The sequence below is a fragment of the Dipteris shenzhenensis genome, chromosome 31 (genome assembly GCF_047967505.1).
Source record: "Dipteris shenzhenensis isolate YYH24624 ecotype China chromosome 31, Dip_SZ_1.0, whole genome shotgun sequence".
NCBI classification, from domain to species: Eukaryota; Viridiplantae; Streptophyta; class Polypodiopsida; order Gleicheniales; family Dipteridaceae; genus Dipteris; species Dipteris shenzhenensis.
The window spans coordinates 12,366,344-12,390,552 of record NC_141626.1 but is presented as its reverse complement, the minus strand read 5'-3'; the positions used below and the strand labels follow the sequence as shown (position 1 = coordinate 12,390,552).

The following is a 24,209-nucleotide window of genomic DNA, read 5'->3' as shown; positions in this document are numbered from 1 at the left end:
GGAAGGGGTCTCCATTACTTCTCACTTGAATGAATTCAATATTATTTTCAGCCAGCTTCAAGCTCAGAAGATGAATTTTGATGCGGAGACTAAGGCAATATTTCTCTTATGTTCATTGCCATCCTCATGGGATATCTTTCGTATAGGTCAGTAACTCTACACCTAGTGGAGTACTGAAATTTGATGATGTGGGTAGGTTGTTGGCTGAGAAGATTAGACGGAAGTCTATGGATGGCAACAAGCAAGATGCAGCCTTAAATGTGCAAAGGGGCAGATCACAATTCAGGGGGAAGTCCCAAGAAAGAGGGAAGTATCGTAGCAAATCCAGGGCACGAAACATTGAGTGTTACCACTATGGCAAGAAGGGCCATATGAAAAAGGATTGCTACAAGCTTAAAAGAGAGCAAAAGGATAAGAAAAAGAATGCAAATTGGGGTGCAAATTAGAAGGAAGAGAGTCCAAGGGAGGACAAAGGAAAAGTGAAGATCAAGGAGATCAATGCAGTCACACATGATAGTGACAATGACATTCTCTTCATGTCTAGTTTATCTGCAGAGTTGCTTACCACTTCAAATGATGCATATTCCCAGGATTGGATTTTGGATTCTGGTGCTTCATTCCATGTTACTCCCCATAGGGAATGGTTCTCCACTTATAACAGTGGAAAGATAGGTTGTGTGCATCTTGGAAATGACTATGCATGTGACATAGTGGGAGTACGTGACATAAAGTTTTCTTTTGCAAATGGGTCTGCATTTGTTTTGAAACATGTGAGACATGTAGTTAAGTTGACCAAGAGTCTTATTTCAATGGGTTAGCTAGATGATGCTAGTTTTCACACCACTTTTGGCTTTTAGACTTAGAAATTTCAGAAGGGCTCTCTGCTTTTGGCCAGGGGTGCCAAGTGTGGGACTTTGTATCCCTTACATGTATCAAGGGTGTTTGATCATGTTGTTGCAATAACCGAGCAGCCAAGTACTTCTTTGTGGCATTGCAGGTTGGGGCACATGAGCCAAAATGGAATGAAACTCTTATGCCGTTTGGGTTATGTACCGCATTTGAGTTTCTCTGATTTTGAATTTTGTGAGCACTGTCTCTATGGGAAGCAGACTAAATCAGCCCATAAAAGAAGGGGAAAGAAAGAGTTTAAAAAGCTTGCTTTGGTGCATTCAGATGTATGTGGTCCCATGCCTACATGGTCATTAGGCGGAGCTGAATACTATGTGACATTCATTGATGATGCAACTAGGAAAGTGTGGGCTTATGCTATAGCTCGAAAGAGTGATGTGTTCCATGTATTTCAGAAATGGCTGGCCTTGGTTGAGAGTCAGTCAGGTAGAACCTTAAATGCCTACGGACTGACAATGGTGGAGAGTATCTCTCTCATGACTTTCAGCATTTCTGTGATACACATGGGATTAAGAGGGAGCTCACATCCCCTCATACTCCAGAGCAAATCCAGTTGCAAAAAAGATGAACCATACCATTCAAGAAAGGCTGCAATGCATGCTTTCCAATGCATCTTTCTGGTGGTTTTTGGGTTGAGGCAATGAAGACTGCAGTGCATGTGATCAATAGATCACCTAGTAACAGTTTGGATGATGGTATTCCTGAAGAGGCATGGAGTGGCAAGAAGCCCTCTTACTCTCATTTGCGTATATTTGGGTGTGAGGCATATGCACATGTGCCAAAAGAGCTTCGAAAGAAGCTAGATCCTAAGTCTAGGAAATGCATCTTTCTGGGTTATGGTAAAAGTGGAGAGAGGGGCTATCGTCTCTGGGATCCAGAAGCAAAGAAGATCATACGCAGCCATGATGTAGTCTTCAATAAGAAGAAGATGCATAAGGGACCCATGAGGGATGTTGAAATGAGGAGAATCACTTTCCGGGACGTGAATCCACCTGCATATGTTGATAGACAGCAAGCTGTCCATACACCAAATGTGGAAGAAATGGTACCACCAAGTATTCCCATAGGTATACAATCAAGGGTAGATGATGGATCATTTATTGGTGGAAATGATGATCCAAATGTGGCTGATATGCAGGTAGGACAGCAAGCTGAAATGCCCTTGAGAAGATCATCTAGAGTGTCTAGACCGCCTGATAGGTTTGTTCCAGGGATAGACTATGTGATGCTTACTGATTGCAGGGAGCCTTCTTGCTACAAAGAGGCTATGATGCACGAGGATCAACGCAAGTGGGAGTATGCTATGCAATCAGAGATGAGTTCACTTATGAAGAATAAGACATGGGACTTGGTTTCTTTGCCACATGGAAAGAAAGCATTGCCATGTAAATGGGTCTACAAGATGAAGGTCACAGGTGATGATGTGCCTAGGTACAAGGCCCGTTTGGTCACTAAAGGGTTCAAGCAAGAGGAGGGTGTGGACTTTGATGAGATATTCTCTCCAGTTGTGAAGATGACCACCCTTAGATGCATGCTTGGACTAGTGGCAACAGAGGATATGGAGCTTATGCAGATGGATGTCAAGACAACTTTCTTGCATGGGGATCTGCATGAGGAAATTTACATGGTGTAGTCGGAAGGCTCTGAAGAAAAGGGCAAAGATCATTTAGTTTGCAAGCTCAAGAAGAGTCTCTATGGTCTTAAGCAAGCGCCTAGAGAATGGTATCAGAAGTTTGATGCTTTTATTCGGTCCCAGGGTTTTAGAAGTAGTGAAATTGATCAGTGCCTCTACACTAAAAGGGCTAAGGATAATAGCCTGATAATCCTGGCACTATATGTGGATGATATGCTATTGGCTAGCGACAATACTTATGAGCTAGATGCATTAAAGGCCAAGCTGCATGAGGCCTTTGATATGAAGGATTTGGGACTTGCAGGTCATATTCTTGGTATGCACATCACGCATGATCAGAGTAGGAAACTCCTTTGGCTTTCACAAAAGGAGTATGTTACAAAAGTATTATAGCATTTCAATATGGAGGAGGGGAAGGCAGTGAGTACTCCATTGCCTCCATATGTAAAACTGAGTCATACAGATAGTCAGATGAGGAGAGGGCCATTATGGCCAAGGTTTCTTATGCCTCAGCAGTTGGGAGTCTTATCTATGCTATGATAGACACTAGACCAGACATTGCATTTGCAGTGGGAGTTGTTAGCCGGTATATGGCTAATCCAGGAAAGAGGCATTGGGAGGCAGTTAAGTGCATCATGAGGTACATGAAGGGTACCAAGGAGATGTGCATCTGCTTTGGTAGAGGAGACATGCGTGCACTTAGGTACACAGATTCAAACTATGCAAGGCATGTGGATAGTAGGAGATCCACTTCTGGTTATGTGTCCACCTTTGCAGGTGGTGCAGTGTCATGGATGTCTTGCGCACAGAAGTGTGTTGCTTTGTCTACCACAGAGGCTAAGTATGTTGCAGCCACAGTGGGTTGCAAGGAGGCTATATGGCTTGATCGGCTAGTGGGAGATTTAGGGATTCATACAGGTGTACCGACATTGCATAGTGATTCCATGAGTGCTATATTCAGCTAGCAAGGAATCTGGTCTTTCATGCAAAGACCAAACACGTTGAGGTCAGGTACCATTTCATCAGGGAGGTACTTGAGGACAAGCACATAGAGCTTGTCAAGGTTCATACAGATGATAACCCTTTAGATATGCTGACGAAGAGTCTACCTAGTCAGCAGTTTGAGTATTGTCGTGTATTGATGGGCATAGGATAGTATGCTCACTGGTTATTCTCCCTTAAGAGCACATTGTCCTTTAAGTGGGAGGTTGTGGGGGTTAAAGGTCATTGTGCGTTTACCCCAGTTATGTACAATACTCAAACACATATATATAACTGAATGAAAAAGAAGATTAGGGTATTCTGCACCCACCAAAACTTGTGTGGCTCTCTGTTTCTCTCTCTCCTTCTTCCGTTCTTGCTTTCGTTGAGAGCACTCTCACTTGGACTTTCCCAACTAACTGTTCACACTTTGACGGCTACTTTGCAAACCCACTCCAATTAATTGTTGGCAGTCAACTGTCACTGAAGCCACCACCATATGGCTTAATCTTTTGGAGGTGTGCAAGATTTCCAAATGGACAGAAGCATGGATGAGTATTAGGTTGGATGGATAGAGGTGGTGGTCCAAGAAAGGAACAACCTTTTCTTTAAGGAAAAGCAAAGTCCTTTGTGGAAAGTGATCTATTTATGGCACATCTAGGACCAAATGCTAAAGATATCCAAGACTAGGCTTATCAATACAAGCCAAGAGTTCAATATTTACAATTTCCATGTTGGACTTGGAGCAATAGCTTGGTAAAAGAAGCATGTGTTATATGATGCATGACATAACCTTCAAGTGAACTAACTTCCACAATGGTCTAGACTTCAATCTTAGCATGGTTTCGAAAAGATGAACCTAAAATTTGTTTTTAATAATAAAGCTAGCAGAGGATTGGAATTAAGTGTAATTCAAAAGAACCAATAGAGCCTAAAGCTCAAAAATGCCAAGCCCTCACCATTCTTTGTATGAAAGGCTAGTGTAATATTAATGTCATCAAAAGGAATGTTAAAAGGTGCCTACAACAAGATTAATCATAAATTTTTAGAAGCTCTCTACTTGTTATTTGGATGGGACATGAGAACTCATGTCCTTTGCTTCTTGGGAGATGAAGGCTTAAAGGCACAGAAGTAGCTAAGTGGGATAGAGAAAAGATGAAATAAAGAGTGACTACAAAGAGTTTGACTTTTGCCTCTTCGCAAATTTAATGTTAGATTTGGACAAAAGGTGAAAGTTTCAAGAAGCATGTTCCAAAGCTCTCAATGAATCAACTCATTATTTAAACAAGAGACCTGTAATGCATACAACCAATGTAAAGACTTAGAATTATACATACGTGAAGTAGCACGAAATCTGTGCCAAACCCTAATAGCATGGATTTGGTAGCATACATATGTGAAAACAGTACGTGATAAAATCTCTATCTACCCCCAATACCATTAATTTGGGATGAAAAACCAATATGACATTAATGATGAGATTCAATCTATAGCTTGCAGGGGGAAATAAATCAATTGTAGAGGGTTGGTGTCATCATGAATAGATAGAGGTCTATGAGTTCTTTACAATAGCCATTATATCCCAAAAACACACAAAAACTACTTAAAAAGGGTGATAGATAGCAATTAAATTCACAACAATAAGGGATCCATTCGCTTTACCTTTTCATAAATAACATACCAAAAAAGACAATAAGCCATAGAATATATCAATTTATAAACAAAAATAAAGGGTAGAATAGGTAAACCAATGCCTTTTCACTTACAATGTGCACCATCAAATAACAAAGCCTTGTGATGGAAAATATTCTAGAATTCATGTTTGAACTCATAGGTCAAAGAAGTACGTCTTAATTGCTGATAAACACGTCAGAAAATAGGCGAAACTATGCACTTAGAAAAACTTTGCATAAACAACCACAATATTAATATATGAAAACAAATTTGTAGATAGGGTTGTCAAGTTGAGTTTTATCCTCCTAACATGAAGCATCTAATGGAGGAGTTCTAGATATAGCATAAAAGTTCAACAATATATTTTCCAAGGTGTGATCATTAAGCAAAGTCTATTACACCTATTGAAAAATATTCTTACAAAGACAATCAATTACAATCAAAATGACTAGGATTTAAAGTTGTATATGACACCCTTGCTAAACAAAATTAAGGCAAGTCAATTAACCAAAAGGACAAGGGCTTGAATATACATTAAGGCAACAAATAAAACAACTAATTACAATTGTTACAAGAATTTAGATATTTGTTAGAGGGTTATAAAATAACACTTATCATGAGAACAAACATTAATACTGCTGCAATTTGCCAAACCTATGTTATAATTGAGGATATCAAACTTTTGAAAAATAATATTGCACATCCATGCAAACTAAGCTCATCTCTCTCTCTCTCTCTCTCTCTCTCTCTCTCTCTCTCTCTCTCTCTCTCTCTCCACATGTTTACACAAAAGGGAAAAACACTAGCATGATACACATAAAACATCAAACCAACTCTAGACTTGTTACGGAAATTATATTTCTAGTATATCTTGCTTTGGATATTATTTTATTTTAGTCAAGTGTGACTATGGCAAATTACTCCATAGGAGCACACTGAACGCGACAGGGTTCCTTGTGGATGCTTTGTGTGGTTAGTTGGGGATGCCTAAGTAGCTTGTGTTTTTCCATGCTATATGGTCAGTATTGTGGGTGATTCCATGTTAATAATGATGCCACTAGTGTTATTGGTGTTGTGCTTGATTATTGTACTTTGAGGGCGATTATGTTGGGATCGGTTCATTCGGTGATTTGTTCAATCGATTGTTAATAACTGATGTAATTTGTGGCTTGAGTACAGGTGATGGAACTCATAGCGAGGATTGGAGTTAGTGCCAAGGTACTGATCGAGGTGTCGCACAGCACATCTTTTATGGCCATGGGCCAATTTTGTATTTCTTTAATATTGCTGCAAAGTTTAAGTAATATAGTTTAGAGAGGACATAAATCAATTTTTGGCCCAAAGAGACTATGTAAAGAAAATCCCTTGTTTTGTAAGAGAGGGATGATTTGGGCTCCTTGTGCTTTTATGAAATATTATAAATACTCTAGATGAGGAAGCATGAGCGACTCATCTAGGAGGGGGGAGACTATACCTAGTGTACTTGTCACTCTCAATCTGTGATTGTGTTCTTCTTCTCCAATCGAGTGAAGTGGTGAATTTGTGTGGAAATACTCCTTTTGGTTTCAGTGGTATCAGAGCACCGGTCAACCTCTCATGGAGAAAGAAAGAAGAATTGCATGGTTTTTGCGACCGCTACCTCAGTCTGGGTTGTGTGCACCGTGCAAGGTACTCTCAACGGCACTATTAATATGCCGCCTGTTTGTTTTGGAGCTTTGCATAGAAAGCCATGTTGGTCGCGCCACCCTCATGTTCATTGCAGCTCTAAGCAATCCTTATAACCTATAACCTTCCCTAGTTCTCGACCCACACACCAAGCAATGATCAACCGCCCTCTAATCATCTCCTCAAGCCACAAGCATCCCTATAGTCTGATTGGACTCTGCACAGTGGAAAGTCTTCCTCTCATCACGTGTAGACCACTGAGCACTCAGCCTGAGGCACCCGTATCTTCCATCATGCACGTTGTCACTCGTGCTAAAGTCGATCTTCTGAATGCCATCATCTCTGCTAGCACCCAACAACCATTCCGTGTAGCACATAGACGCCTTCCAGGGTCTCAGATTCCCAAGTTCTCACAGTCTCAAAGCCGTCACCTGGGGAATTCAAAACCGAGTTCACTGCAACAGTTCGCGGGGCAAGATCACGAAGGATATTGATTACCCCGTCACGCTGCCAAGTCAAAGACCTTTTTGACTAAATTAAAGCTAAGGGTCTTTATTTTAACTCTTTTTTTTTTAAAATGAGAGAGCCCAAAGGTTCATAAAAGTTCCTTTAAGGGAAATTCTCAAAAAAAAAGACATTTTAGCGATCTACAACACACAAAGTGCGAGGCCACTCCATCGACCAACAAAGACAAAAAGCACACCCGAATCTGAGAAAGCTCAAATCAACAAGGGTATTTGGAACCATAAAGTCACCGAGCAATTAATTGGAGAGCATATCATCACAAAGGCGACTTCAAGTGACATTGTCGATCACATATCTCCCGCTCTATCCCTTTCTACATCCGATTGAAGAGCGAGATAAGTCATTTCTTTTGCTTTATATTTCATACACTTAGTCATCCACCATCCACTTCTTACCATACACTCGAATTACACTTTTCATATGTTTATGTTCTCATACACTTAGTATCCTTTATTCCCTCCGCTCCGCTTATTTCATATTTCTTACAATTATCATGGGGGATTAGCCACAACCACCCACGCTCTAAGATCAATTAGATGCACTTCAGGCACAATTGGCAGATGAGTGTGAGCATAGGGAGAGGCTGGAAAAGCAATTCAATGGTAAGAAAAGAAAGAGTCATTCATCTGACGATGAGTCCCAACGATGATTCCAAAGATGATCATATTATTAGGAGTCAAGGCTACACTGAGAGCACAGAATTCGAAAAAGGGAAGTAAGATAAGTAGAAAAGATTTATCATTTTAAAATTTTGATGGAAAGAAAGATGCACACACTATCTTGTCTTGGATCAATCAATTAGACGATTATTTTTCAAGGGAGAAATTCTCTAAAAAATATAAGATTAAATGTGATGCAAATAATTTAGTTGAGAGTGTTGCACTTTGATGGAACGTCACTAAGCATAGTAAAAGACAGCCAAAATCTTGGGAGTCTTCAAAGGCTCATCATCTCTTTATGTCCTTCCCTCACACTTCAAAGCAAAAGCCAAGCAACAGTAGGATACTTTTAGGCAATTCGACAAAGAGATGATCTCTATATACACTGATAGGTTTTGACAAACCTTGATTCAATTACAATCCTCAAAGAAAATGAGTGAGCGAGATCAACAACGAAAGTATGTGGCAGGTCTAAAATCTAAATTGAGAGGTGATCCTCGTTCAATGAACTCTGCCATTTCACTCGCAATGAATTGTGAGAGGAAGAATGGAATCCCAAAATAAGGGAAGAGCTTGGATCAACATGTATCCTTCCATAAGAAGAGGAGGTTTGACAAAAAGCCTTTCTTCAAATCTAAACCTGGTTTTTTTCCACAAAAACAGATTCTTTTTTAAAGCCGAAAGTAAAAATTTTCAGAAAAAGGAAATAAGGTGCTGCAATTGCAACAAGATGGGACATATAGCAATTGAATGTCCTAAGAGAAAGAAGACTCTAACGGCAAAAGTGCATATGATTGAGAATGAAGCATGCAAGCAAGAGGGAGACACGATACCAAGCCACTCCGAAGGTGTAGGTAAGTATAATTGTCATACTCTTTTGAAAATAAAACGTTGTTATTCTACATGACGATGGTAGTACACATGATATCATCTCAGAAAGAGCGTAGCAAAGCTAAACCGAGAATCAATCCCATCTCATTATAAAGTTAAAGCTGCTTTTACCAAGACGAAGTATAACGGCACCAAAGAAGTCAAGGATCTAGAAATTTCAATCAAATCGTACAAGGATAGATGAAACTTCCTAGTTGCACCCCTACAAGAAGTCGATATCATCTTAGGAATGCCATGGAGACATGAGTATAATCCTAAGATAGATTATGACTTACATCAGATGTGGATTGAGAATGACAAATAAGAAATATGTCTGAAGACTTCTATGAGAACGAAAATCAATCCTTTACTCAACCATACACAAGCCAAGAGAGCAATTAGGAAACGTGAGAAAACATATTTGATTTTGGTGAATACAGTAACGGCTACTCAGCCAAACACTAAGCCTACATACCAAAAGTTTCTTTCTCAAATTTTTAATAGATTCTTAAAGGATTTACCACCCGAATTACCATGCTCTCGACTCGAAGATCATAGGATAAAAATCCAACCGGGTAATACTCCACCTTGCAAGGCTTCTTATGGAGACAACCAGCTAGAATAAAAGGAAATTCAAAAGCAAGTGGAGGAACTAATACAAAGAGGATTAATAAGACCCAATAATTCTCCTTATGGAGCACCTGTCTTATTGGTTGAAAAGAAAAATGAAAGCTATTGAATGTGCATAGACTACCATGCATTAAACAAAATCATAGTAAAGAACAAATATTTAATTCCTAGAATTGATGATCTTTTAGATAAATTGAAAGGGGGAAAGATATTCAGTAAGATTGATCTTATATCTAGCTATCATCAAGTCCATATGGTGGAAGAGGATATATATAAGACTGCCTTTACAACTCAAACAGGACATTATGAATTCCTAGTTATGCCTTTTGGGCTAACTAATGCTCCAGCTACTTTTAGTAGAATGATGAATCGAATTTTTCTTGAACACCAAGATTGTGTGGTAGTATTCTTAGATGATATTCTAGTGTTTAGCAAAGACATTGAGAATCATAATGAACATCTAAAGTTGATCTTTTCACTTTTGAAAGAAAATCAATTGTACATAAATCCTGAAAAGAGTATCCAAAGAAGATCGAATGTATAGTCACATGGCCTAAATCTCAAGATATACACGAATTAAGATCATTCTTGGGATTGTGTAGCTTTTACATAACGTTTGTCAAGAATTTCGCATTCGTTGCACATCCATTCACAAACCTTCTTACAAAAGCTAAGCATTTCTTATGGACCGAGCGTCAGGATAAGTCCTTTACAGCCTTGAAAGAAGCTCTCACACAAGCTCATGTGTTGCAACTACCCGATTTCTCTAGACCATTCTTTGTAATTGTAACCGATGCTAGTGGATATGGAATTGGAACCGTGCTTATGCAAGATGGACATCCTATAGTATACGAGAGCCGAAAATTAAACCAACGGAATGCAATTATAGTACATATGATAAAGAATTAACCGCCACTATTGTGCATGTCTTACGGATGTGCAAACATTATTTGATGGGAGTTGAGTTTCTTATCAAAACTGATCAACAAAGTATCAAGCATTTGTTCACTCAACCAATATCTAGGCACATTAAGTGGACATCATTTATACAAAGTTTTCAACCCATGATTCAATATCAGCCTAGAAAAGAGAATATAGTTGCTAATGCTCTCAGCAAAAAGCCAAGAATTAAACACATCACTGCTATAGAGACCTAGACTTTCGAAGGTATTAAGAATTCTTATCAAGAGGATCTAGACTTTTCTGATACATGGAACAAATTAGAGAATAATAATTAGAAGTCTATGTTGGACTATTTATGCAATCATGAATACCTCTTTTATCAAAATTATGCATCACTCGACCCTTTAAATAAATTATAATGAAAGAAATGCACCAATCACCATATATGGGACACAAGCGCATAACTGCCACTTTACAAGTGATAGCCAGAGAATTTCATTGGCTTACTATAAGAAAAGATGTAGCTAAAATCGCCGCGAATATATTACTTGTTGTAAGAAGATTAAGGGTTACAAAGGAAAGACTCCTAGATTGCTAATGCCTCTGCCCATTCCTACGCAATCTTGGTAACAAATATCCATGGATTTCATAACAAGTTTTCCTACTACAGCAAATCAAAATAATATTATATGAACAATAGTGGATCGCTTTAGTAAGCAAGCCTATTTTATCCCATATAAGAAGACTTGACAACTCAACAAGCTGCACATATATTCATCAAGCATATCTTTGTCCGTCATGGCTTACCAAGATCATAGTGTCTGGTCGAGATTCGAAGTTTTGCAATAATTTTTAAACTACATTACTTCATAAACTAGACACTAAGTTCTATTTCTCCTTAGCTTTTCATCCGGAATCCAATGGACAAACTAAAGTCCCAATAGTACTATTCAAGACATGTTATGAGCGTATGTGGAAAGTCAACCAAAGACTTGAGACAAATATCTTCACCCCTTATAATTTGCTTTAAATAATACTCGTCATTCTACAACTGGAAGAGCACCCTTTGATAGGAAAGTCTTACCCATACCTGTCACGCGATTAACCCATAGATTTGAAGCAACAAATGCATTTACCCACCACTATCAAAATATTCTCAAAGAGGTTCGAGAAGCCATTGCAATCGCTTAAGAGAAGTACACAAAACAAGCTAATAAAAAATAAAAACACATGCTTTTTAAAGAATGAGATTATGTACTACGAATTGAGAAAAGAAGATTGAAGAGCATTGAGAAATGACCAGTGTTCAAAATATCCCCACATTTTATAAACCTTTCAAGGTGATTCTGAAAATCAATGATACGAGTATTTAAAATGTTGCGAGCGTATGTGGAAAGTCAACCAAAGACTTGAGACAAATATCTTTACCCCTTATAATTTGCTACTTGTCATTCTACAACTGGAAGAGCACTCTTTGATGGGAAAGTTTTACCCGTACCTATCACACGACTAACCCATAGAGTTGAAGCAACAGATGCATTTACCCACCACTATCAAAATATTCTCAAAGAGGTTCGAGAAGCCATTGCAATCGCTTAAGAGAAGTACACAAAACAAGCTAATAAAAAACAAAAACACATGCTTTTTAAAGAAGGTGATTATGTACTTCTACGGATTGAGAAAAGAAGATTGAAGAGCATTAAGAAATGACAAGTATTCAAAATGTCCCCACATTTAATGAACCTTTCAAGGTGATTCTAAAAATCAATGATATAGCATATAAGCTTGAATTACCAAATAATTGAAAAATACATAATGCTTTTCATATTAGCCTCTTAAAGCCATTTAAAGCACCTCTACTTATACATCCTATCTATGAAGAGACTCCATGATTGTTGATGAAGAACGAATACTAGAACCTAAATATGCTATTGATATCAACAAACCTCAACCCAAAAAAAGAAGTCTATACCACATATTTTCTCAAATTTAAGAATCATCCGAGAGATGATGCTCAATGGATGCTTGAGCGATTCTTTCAAACCTTTGCAGATCTCATCAGTTTCTATAATCAAATACACAACTAAGGTCAATTACAATCCAAGAAACTGAGATCAATTGCAATCCTAGCAAGAGGGATATTACAAAATTTATATTCATGATATATCTTGCTTTAGACATTATTTTATTCTAGTAAAGGGTGACTATGTCAAAGTACTCCATAACATCGCACCAAACACAACAAGAATCCTAGTGGATGCTTTGTTTGATAAGTTGCCTAACTAGCTTGTGTTTTGTCATGCTAGATGATCGATATTATAGATGATTCCATGTTAATGCTAATGGCACTAGTGTTATGTGTTATGCTTGATTATTGTACTTTGAGCGTGATTATGTTGGGATCAATTGATTCAATGATTCGTTTAATCGATTGTTTATAATTAATGTACTTGACAACTTTAAGTACAAGCAATGGAACTCATAGCAAGGATTGTCATGAGAGGGTACCAATCGAGGTATCGCACAATGTATCTTTTATGGCCATGGGTCAATTTTGTATTTCTTTGGTTTTGAGCAATATAGCATAGAGTGGACTTACATCAATTTTGGACCCAAAGAGGCTATTTAAAGCAAAACTCTTATTTTGAAGAAGAGGGATAATTTTCGGTCCTTGCGCTTCTATTAAATATTATAAATACTCTAGATGAGAAAGCATGAACGACTCCTCTTGAGAGAGAAAATTGTACCTAGTCTGCTTGTCGTTATCAATCTGCGATTGTGTTCTCTAATTGATTTAAGTTGTGAATTTATTTGAAAAGATCTGCTTTTGGTTTCAATATTGCCTTGCAATTGGTAAGTGCACTTAACAATTTTGAGCTAGTGGCACATTTGTGATGTGGTCATTTTCATGGGTTCATATACTCACATAGAGTTACTTGCAATTTAGACAAGCATGAATATTAACCCAAGGTATTGGCTCCAAATGTTGGACCAACATTGTGATAGTAAGAACTATATGTTTTCTTGACTAGGATATATTATTTTCATATCATTGCAAATAACATTACTTAAGTCGTATAGTTTGAAGAGAGGCATCCCATATGCATGAGAGACACGTACAAAGGAGGGGCAAGTTTTTTCTATTGGAAGTCCTCTCATCATCATAAGCTTTCTTTACAAAAAACAATTCATCCCTTCAAACTATTGTTTTCTTGGTCCTAGTTATGAATAGTGTATTAGGAGCAACATGCTTTCAAATAATGAAAATGACTAGCGATGTATCTGCCATGATTGAAAGTCTTTTGAGGTCCTCACCACTATTATGACTCTATTCTATATAAATCAATTCATCCCTTTTGAACTTTTGATTTATTGGTCCTATTTATGAATCATATAATAGGAGCACTTTCAAAATACTGCAAACGAGTGGATTATAATGTCTCGTGCTATACCAATACCAATGATTAAGGTGCAAGATTATAAGTATATGGCTACCATGTCTTTTGATTGGCCCTTTCACCATAGACAATGAAATCTATGATTGGTCTAACACAATACAACTAGTTGATTTACATTTGGTACTATAGGCTCCTACATAGTGTGGTCATCTTCACGGGTTACTTGCAATTCAATGGCCATGGGTAGTCCCTAAGGGATTCACTCAAAACTGTTGGATCTCCCTTTCGAATGTATATTTTTGGTCAAGGTGTATATAAAGGAAAAAAAAGGTCAAGGTGTATGTTAGTCCCCAAGGGATTCACTCAAAATATTGGATCTCCCTTTTGAATGTGTATTAAAGGAAAAGAAATGGTAGTGGTGGTGGTGGTGGTGGGGTGGGATTTTTTTTTGAGGGCGGGGGCGTGGGGGAAGGGATTCATACAACACAAATAACATACTAAATGGTATAATTTAAAGAGAGGCACGCCATATACAAGGATCCTCGGAGTACAAGTAACCCCCACAAAGTACATGTGCATTAGCACGCATGTTGTACATGCTTTCACATTCATTCTATTGAAAGTGTTGACAATACTCCGTATAAATCAATTCATCCCTTGCAACATTTTGGTTTCTTAAAAATTTTATAATAGGAGCATCATACTATATCTACTTTATGATATAACCCCATTGTGCTATAATGAAGGACCACTTAGGAAAAACCCAAATAAGTACAACAATCTTAGTGAAGAAAAACACATGGCATAAAACTCACTACTTGTGTTGCACGATCCTAACCACCTACATAAGTATATAGAAAGAGACAAAAACAATATGAAGAGCTTGACACAAGTTAGAAACAGAATGTAGAAGCTAAACTCCAAGTGCAAAAAAAAATATTATAGATTAAGCAAGAGGCAAAGAATAAATTGAAGGAAGCCCCCACAAATATGTTGCAATTTATCAAACAAATTGGGAGACAACTCAACCTTCAAAATTACCTAGATCTAGAGTGGAGATAAGATATATCCTACCCATATAATAAAAAATGTGCAACCACCAAATAAGCCACATATAAGAGATGAACACCACCAAAGTATCAGAATGATCAATTATCAAAATATCAACAATTAGCATTTGCAAACATCCAAATCAACTCACATACATAGGGAAGAGACACCCACTAGCATCTCTATCCATCGCAACCAAATAAGCTCTAAGACCACAGTAAAATAAGCCCCCAAAGGAAATAGAATTAAGTCTAGAATGATGCTACATGCCCGTTGTCAGTGATAAGCTTTCAAGAACAAAGGAGCTTGCAAGGAAGTCGAGAAAAATGCCACCCATGTATGTAAGCACGAAAATAGAACAAAGGGGGGTAAGACCTAGGAAAGAAGCTCTTCTCCTATCTTCATCAATAGAATTCTATGGCAAGTTCTCAATTAGCCCTAAATTCAATTCACCTTGAAAATCGAAATGTAACATTTACAAAATTCAATGCTTGCGCTACCTTCAACAAATTTGGCTAATATAAATCAGATTAACAAATATGTGCAATGCAAGCATGCTTCATTGGAGCTTGCAAGGAAGTGGAGAAAATGCCACCTATATGTGTAAGCACGGAAATAGAACAAAGGGGGGGAAGACCTAGGAAAGAAACTCTTCTCCTATCTTCATCAATAGAGTTTTATGTTAAGTTCTCAATTAGCCCTAAATTCAATTCACCTTGAAAAACGAAATGTAACATTTACAAAATTCAATGCTTACGCTACCGTCGACAAATTTGGCTAATATAAATCAGATTAACAAATATGTGCAATGCAAGCATGCTTCATTGGAGCTTGCAATGAAGTGGAGAAAATGCCACTTATGTGTGTAAGCACGGAAATAGCACAAAGGGGGGGAAGACCTAGGAAAGAAACTCTTCTCCTGTCTTCATTAATAGAGTTTTATGGTACGTTCTCAATTAGCCCTAAATTCAATTCACCTTGAAAAACGAAATGTAACATTTACAAAATTCAATGCTTACGCTACCTTCAACAAATTTGGCTAATATAAATCAGATTAACAAATATGTGCAATGCAAGCATGCTTCATTGGAGACACCATGCTAACAAGCAAGCAATATTTAAAACTAGCTAAAATACATGATAACAATAGTTGTAACCAACACACGATGATTGCTCGACGTAACAAAATGGAAATAACATGCAGATCCATTTTTCTTTGAAGGGATTTCAGATGTAAGTCTAAGCACCTAAAGATCAAGCCTCAAGATAATGACATCAAAGGATCGGATGATTAGGAAAATCTCAAATAGAAAAGTCCCGTTCTGCAGAATTTTTATTGCATCACTGGCTTGATCAATTCTAGCTAAGAGTTCTGTGCCTGTACCCTCCGTACACACTTGCTCATCTTATAAACGGTTCAGTGTACAAATGCCAATATGCTAAAATGTAGTGTTTAAATGTCTATGTAAATATACATACATGTATGCATGCATATGTGCACATATGATCTTAACATGCATACATGTCTGGCAACATATGCATGTATGCTCACATGCTTGCATTAACCCAGCACGTGCTCACACAAAGATGAGTGGGTGGCAGTGCGTCTGTGTGCGCACACGTGTGAATGCATGCAAAGTTTAAAGGGGACAACAGGACAAAGGATACAGTTGCTGGCTTGCATTACCTCCCCCTCTTTTTTTAGATCTCACTGGCAAAAAGATAAAACACGAATTCGCTAACATAAGCAAAGGGCATCAAATTTGCTGCTGGGTATGACAGAGGAATCAAAAGGTAAGGTCAGGTTTGATGCTGTGTGCTAATGGATACGGCATGTACTGCATCAGACACGAGGCTACAATTTTGTGTGGTATTGCCACAGAGATGAGGGTTGCAAATCTGCACCTAAGGGAGAAAAGTTTTCTTTTAAGAAGGTAATGTTTGTAATGACAGACATTCCTGGCAGGTGTAACCGCTACTTGAGAATCTTGACATTAAGGTTGCAAAATCTGCATATCCTTCTGGTTGAAGAAAATGCTGTTCATCATAGGCTAGCAAACAGCATTTATGTCCCCAATCTCAAGATATCAATGCATTTTGCTAGGTTTTGGAATGGTAGAGAAAGCTGGCTTGCAGAAAACAGCTGGGAAGAACCTGAATTTTTGTAATTGCAGAGCCCAGCAAACTATCCATCACTGTAATTGACTTCATCCCAAGAATATTCCAACACACATTTCGATAGAACATCACTATGTGAGATACCTGTGCTAGAAACTAACAACTAAATCAATCCTTGGTGTGTTGTAAACCAGCCCAACCACCTTGAAAATAAAAGACCAAACCAAACAAAAAAAGACAACCCAAACACTCTGTTGGGAGATAACGAGGGCTTATGGTGTTACCCTGGCATTTTTCTTTAGATGGAAGCTTGTCCCTCAGATACACACGCACCGAAGGATATTTTGAACAAAACTCAGCAGCTTAGCAAGAGCCAAATCTTTTATATCTCCAAAATGAATAAAGCCCAACCTCAATTTTCAAGTTGAGGAGAAGACTTTGACAGCTCTGCTCTCGTACTGCAATTCCCTGCCTGACTCAGCATCTCAAAGTATCTGAAATTCGTAGTCCATTTAGGGGGATCACAGAGTCCGTATAAGACCCTCAGAAAAATTTTACATTCGAAATAAGTACTGCCAGGTTGTAAGTGTCCAAAGCAGATTCCCCACCACTGATTATATTCAATGGCAATCACAATCAGCAGAAAAAGGAAATCAAAATTCAGTTCTTAAATAACAGGGCCATATCAGCATTCTTACCAAGACAGGGCATTCAACCTTCATAGCTAAGAGATGATGTTTGCCCACTCAAAATGAACGCTTGCAGTAAGCTTTGTGCTGCATGTGTTTGCTCTGGTGTACCAGATATCTCCACAACACTCTCCGGTGCCCCAGATCTGATATCGAGGAGATTCACTTTGGCCCCAGACATCTGTCGCCCAACAAAAAGAGAGGAAACTTTGCAAGTAAATATCAATCCCTATTTCCCAACCTTCCAAAAAATGAAACAGGATAGATATTTTGCATTTGGCAGAGATATCTCAGGCATCAATTACCAGGGACAACTAGAACAGAATCGTCTGCATTCTGGATCGAACCTTCATTAGAAGGCTGAGTCATCACAAACTCTTATACACATCAAAATTTACATATGCAACTTAGGGGCAACCTTAAGGAGTGCTCCAGCCTCCAGGTGAATGCTATGAAGGCTTGAGAGAAGGGGTAGGGAGGATGTAGCACGCAAAACATTGAACCCAACCTGCTAGATTTGGCCGTTCCAACTTCCAGAGACCCAAAACAGTGTATTGGATTTCCAAGGACCCAAAACCTAGAATGGATTGTGAAGCTAAACCCTGCCTAACCCAATGATTATCAATGCCAACTCAGTCTATATGATGTCCTGAGCTTGAAATGAATGAGTATGAATGAAGGACACATATATACCTGCCGAATCTGAACAATTTTATTGCCCCCATTTCCAAGAATGGAACTGACCACACGGTCAGGTATCACAACTTCAACTGTAGTTTTCGTCACTAGTGCACCAGTTGGTCTGCATGAGAACAATATATCATTGAATACAGTTGGGCTCATCCCATTCTCAATCAACTATCTGCTTTTCAAAAGAGATACTCCAAAATAGGCAGAGCATACCTACTAAACAATCCAGATCCTGTTTGAAGTGAAGAGCTGTCATAATCTCCGAGGCCCCTTCCACCTAGAGCATCCTGTATTCCCCAGTTTTCACAATAATCAAATGTAATTTCCAACCTTTAACTAAGCAGAAAAGCCATGCATATTTTTAGGAAGAATTCCCAGCAGCAAGTAGATAGATAGATTGTAAGTACGTATGTGCACACGCAAACCTTTCAACTAAGCAAGAAAAGATGACATTTCTCTAGAACGACTCCCCATCGGCACATGCGAGCACACACACCTTTTTTTTGTATAATAGATATTTCATTCCAAAAGATGTACATGCATAGCTGTCCAAAACAGGACAGCTACAGCTCAAAACTAGAAACAATAATAAAAGACATCCAACTGGGCCTGAGGAAGGTCTCTCCCCCCCCAACACACACACAGATATACATACATACATACACACGCACACACATACGCACATATGCAATCCTGCGTGCCCGCATGTGCGGGTGCGTGCACATGCGCACGTGTGTGTGTGAGTGTGTGTGTGTGTGCTTCGTTCCAGCCTCCTGCAGCTCTCCGTTTGTGTGTGTGCATTCCATCCAACTCTCCGTTTGTGTGTGCGTCCCATCCAGCTCTCCGTTTGTCTGTGAGCACGACGATCTGCTCCACGTTTCCAGCCAATTCGCAGCCCTCACCTCTGCTCGCTGAAAACTCCTCGCTGTTTCGCCATCCTGTCTGCCCTCTCAAGCCTCCAAGCGCCTCACTACAGGTTTCTGTGTTCCCTTCTGTGTAAGGCAATATTCCCGCAAGCCTTCTGTCGCAACAAGTTTCGGGCCTTTCTATCAAAATTCAGTGCCTTGCTGAAATAGCGCTGCCCCTTTTATCTGATCTGACTCTTCCTGCTGAATCAACTAGCCTCAATGGCAGAAACAAGCAAGTATTATGTCAAGGGTAAACATAAATCCCTTGGCTGAATTTTTTGTAGCCTTCGGGCTGAATTGAAGGGTCCAATCTTGAAGCTCATTAATGTAGCCTAACAGCATCAACATCTTCCCTCAGCTTGGAAGCATGGTTTGGTTAAGCTTGTGCCCAAAAAACCTCTATATGAGACAATGGATGACTGGAGGCCCGTCACTTTGATGCCTGTTATATATAAACTTATTGCTAAAATGTTGGTACATCGGATAAAGGATATCCTTCATGATGGACTTCATCCCAGGCAATATGGTTTTGTTCCAAGAAGGCATATACATGATAATATCTCCAATACTCTCATCGCAATGGAATATGCAAAATATTCAGCTCAAGATGTTTTGGTCATGCAGGTGGATGTGGCAAAGGCATTTGATACAGTACAGTGGGATTATGTCTCTCAAACCATGTCTAAACTTGGTTTTGGGCCAAAGCTAGTTAATGTCATATATTGGCTTTACTCAAATTCCACTGCTCAATGCTTTATAGGGAATCATTTGTCTGAGTCTTGGACTCTGGAACGATCAATTCGACAGGGATGCCCTCTCAGTGCTTTGTTCTATGCTATTGCTTCACATCCTTTGCTTCTTTATATGGATCATCTGGTTGATACTGGACAGTTAGTGGGGCCTCAAATTCCTGGTTCACGGCCTTTCATTGCACAGGCTTATGCAGATGATTCATTCTTCATGCCAAAGAACAGTCCTCTAGAGCTTCGCCTATTGATGGATACCCTTTCTGATTTTGGGTTGGCAGCTGGTCTAAAAATTAATTTTCAGAAATCAAAACTCTTGCCTCTCAAACATTGTGACTGGCATGCTATCCTATGGCCCGGCCAAATTATTTATCCGGAAAACAGAGTAAGACATTTGGGTTATCCCATTGGCTGGAAAATCAGAAATAAGCAACAAATATCTTGGGTATTAAGCAAAATTCAGGACAAATTAGAATATTGGAAGATCTCCACTTGGCCATTGCATGTACGGCTTCGAATTGTCCAGCCCATTGTTCTAGCTTATGTCCAGTTTTACCTTCCTCTATTACATTGGTCATCTCGAGATCTCTCTTCTTTTATGTCTCAAGCCATGGAGATTTTTTGGAAAACTAAGCTTCATAAAAAAGCTTTAAGGTTGCTCAAAATGGACCTGCTTTGCTCACCAAGACTGCATGGTGGTTTGAAACATCAAATTTCATGTGTTGGCAAGAAAGATCACTTTGCTCAAGACCTTTTTTCAACAAGAGCAGCCTTGGTCTATCATGTTGGCATTTTTATGTGGTGAGATGCGCACAAATGCTTATGGACATTGGCTAGTTGATCCATCGGAAGTAGTACTTGGCAAATTTCAAGGTAAAATCCCTGGTTGTCCATTTTCTACTTCCTTGATTCAAGATTGGAAGAAAGTGCTCTCTCGCATCAAATGGTCTCCCCATTCTGCTTCTATAGCTTCCTCGCTTCGAATGGAAAGCCTTCATTGGAGTGCTGTTTTTTACTCTCCCCTTGCTGTACAACAACCAATCACAGCTTACAATCTTATGAAGTTGGGCATCCGGTTCATTGATGACGTGGTAGATACTCAGGGGCATATTCTCTCTTTTCCGGAAGCATGCCAACAATACAATCTTGGGATGCATCATAGACCTATATGGAAAGCTATTGCAAATCTCTTACTCCCTTTGGTTCCGATTCCAACATTTAATGTAAGAGACAGGCTTCAAGATTGGCATCTTCAGTCTTCAAGTCTAGGATTTATCCTCTCAGCCTTTGCATCTATTGACTTCCATACAGGCTTATCGATTGATATAACCTCCTCCATGGATTGCTCATCATGCTAATTCTCTTTGGCATCTGAATAAGTCTTTAGCTTGGTGGAAAGAAAAATTGAAATTGATATGGAAGTTGAAAATGCCACTGAAGCAGAGACTCTTTCTCTGGAGATGCATTATTGGTATTTTTCCAGTGGAGTGAAATTGGCTCAAAGAAGGATTGCCTCTCCTCTTTGTCCAAGATGTCATCATACTCCTGAGAGTATTCCGCATTTATTGTGGTTTTGTTCTATTCCAGAGACCTTCTGGATAAGATCTCCTATTTTTTATCCCTCAGATTTCCTACACACAAGTTCTACAAGTTTTTCTGGATGTTTGGCAGATTATCAGCTTCTTTGTCACAGTATTCTCTTTTCTTCCATTGGATCAGATACTGGGCCTTATGGACCCTCTGGCTACAGTGAAATCATGCATATCTGAATTCATCCCTTCAGCACCCTTACGAGTTCTTCCGAGCTTCATTGCGGCAATCCTTATATGATGCCTTACATGAGGAAGATTTGGATGTTTCTTGCATTCAGCTTTTCTTTTACTGTTTCTGATGGATAGGGCATTGGCTCTTTTCTCGAGCACTGCCCTGATGTAAAATGGATGTTTCATAATATAATTTTCTTGGTTTCACCCCAAAAAATGTGTGTGTGTGTGTTTTGGGGAGGGTAAAAGAAATTTGCATTAAGAAAGCATTTACATCACAGTTACGCTGAAACGCGTTTCGGAGCCCAGCCAGGCCTGAAACGCCGTTTCAGAGAAGCGCCGTTTCTTGAAACGCGTTTCAAGGTCTGAAACGTTTCAAGACCCTGAAACGGCTGGCTGAAACGTTTCAGCCAGTCTGAAACGCGTTTCAGAGCCCTGAAACGTGCCGTTTCAGACAACACAGGCTGCTAGGTCTCCAAAACCACATTTTTTGTCTTTTTGCTTTTGATTTTGGTCTCCAGGCTCCTTCCACTCCTTCGGCCTCATACTCTCTCCATCCTCAAGGTTTTCCAGCCCTCCTTCAGCCCCATTCACTCCTTTCCTCTCCTTTCTCTCCTACAGCCTGCTTCAGCCCTCCATCATCATCTACTCCCCTCCCTTGCTGACGTGGCGTTTCCCCGTTTCAGCCCTCCCAGAAATCCCGAAACGTTTCCGTTTCCGTTTCCATTTCCGTTCCCCGTTTCCCCGTTTCCCTTTCCCCTAACTATGATTTACATCCATAGCTGTCCCAGAGCGAGACAGCTACTACTCATAACTAAAAACGGTAATAAAAAACTTCCAACTGGGCCCAAGGAAGGTCTCCAAAGGAATGAGCATCTTGTAGAGACCAACGCAAAGAAGCTACACACACACACACACACACACACACACATATATGTATCAGCCTTCAAAGATGGCCGTTATCCGAAGGGCTCACTTGATGGCCCCTTACCTTTGTGTCACAAATACATTGGACTAATTCATGAGCCTTTGTGTCACATGTACGCGACTTTGTACCCCCCCTCGGCGCTGACCATTCTTACTTGACATTCGTCATCTTGGCTGCTACATCATACACACGCCCCGATCCTCTTGCCCCTACCCATGTCCAGATAATGCCTTCGATGCGATCTATGCAAGTCACTTGTCTCGTGAGCTATTTATCTGCCTTGGAGATGATGCAGTGTGCGAGCTTCTCAAGTCCATACTAGAAACAGAGATTTACGAGTCCGTCTAGCACAAGTAGTAGGCTTTATGATAAGCTAGGTTCCGGAGACGCTACTCTACTCTAGACCACTCCACCCTATGTTCCGTCATCGAGGAGTCTATGCTTGCTTTATAAACTTTTCAAAAGCCTTTTGACACCATTCCACAATCTCATATGATCAGGAGACTTCAAGAAATGCAAATCTCAGGAGTCGTGATCTGGGGGTGATGAGTCTGTATGAGACAATAGGGAGAGTATATGCTCAAGATGGCCTATCAAATTGTATTGAGAGCACGATCGTAGTGAAGCAAGGATGCCCCTCTCATCGACACATTATTGATGAAATCACGACCTTCATTGACTACCTGGGAGGGGAGGGATCAATGCTTGCCAACCTTGGGTCGAACAATAGGATGCCATTACAATTCCACACTGCCATCCTCAATTTGTTTTGCATACTCGCCCCATTGTTCAGACACCGTCATGTGCTCTACCCTTCTCCTAGTGCATCTCGTGCTTATTTTTCTACCCTCTCTCGAATGATCACCCTATCATCTCTGTAGACTGCCCATTTCCCTTCTTGCCTTGCAGACCACACCCGTACCATTCCTTCCCTTCTGTGCTCCTGCTGTAGGAGTGTGAGATCTTCATCTAGAAAGATCCTAGTCCCCTTCAATGGTGCCCGTGTAGTCATAAGGGTGGATCTATATGTGGCTGTTCGCAGCTTTACCACCAAAGGCCTCGTTGGTGCATCTGTTTTACCCACTCTCCAGGCTGATTCACAAGTGAGGTTTACTTCCATTTTGTCAAAGAGGATTTTGGTGTCTGCCATGGGGCTCTCACCTACTGTTAGACCTCTGACCAGCACATTTAAACTCTTGTTTTCCCGTCGTTTTTCTTCCTCAATTGTTTCAGAAATGATCTCCCTTTTCTTTGGTGTTGTGTTTTTCTTTAGTACATCTTTCCATGCAAGCATATCTGCTTTCCCCTTCGTGATTTGTTGTGTGAACTCAGCATGTTTCCCTTGTACCGTTGTCTGCAAAGCTGCCATTTCGTTTTTGAGTTGGTCATTCTCTGATTTCAGCATCTCAATGGTCTTGCATCCTTCCTCTGACGTCCCCTTTGCATTTGTGAGCTGCTGCAATTATTCTT

At 39.6% G+C, this 24,209-nt stretch overlaps 1 protein-coding gene across 1 annotated transcript in view; it reads right to left on the bottom strand.

Moving 5' to 3' along the window:
• Window positions 1-16,500: 16,500 nt before the first annotated feature.
• Window positions 16,501-24,209, bottom strand: part of LOC147881038 (RNA-binding KH domain-containing protein RCF3-like) — a 44,059-nt gene continuing 36,350 nt past the window's right edge. Inside the window, exons 6-9 of the mRNA XM_087402309.1 lie at window positions 18,608-18,681; window positions 18,398-18,506; window positions 17,714-17,885; window positions 16,501-17,509 (exon numbers count right to left, since the gene is read on the bottom strand). Coding sequence (XP_087258435.1) covers window positions 17,727-17,885; window positions 18,398-18,506; window positions 18,608-18,681 — 342 coding nt within the window. The 3' untranslated portion in view covers window positions 16,501-17,509; window positions 17,714-17,726. The remainder of the gene's footprint in view (window positions 17,510-17,713; window positions 17,886-18,397; window positions 18,507-18,607; window positions 18,682-24,209) is intronic.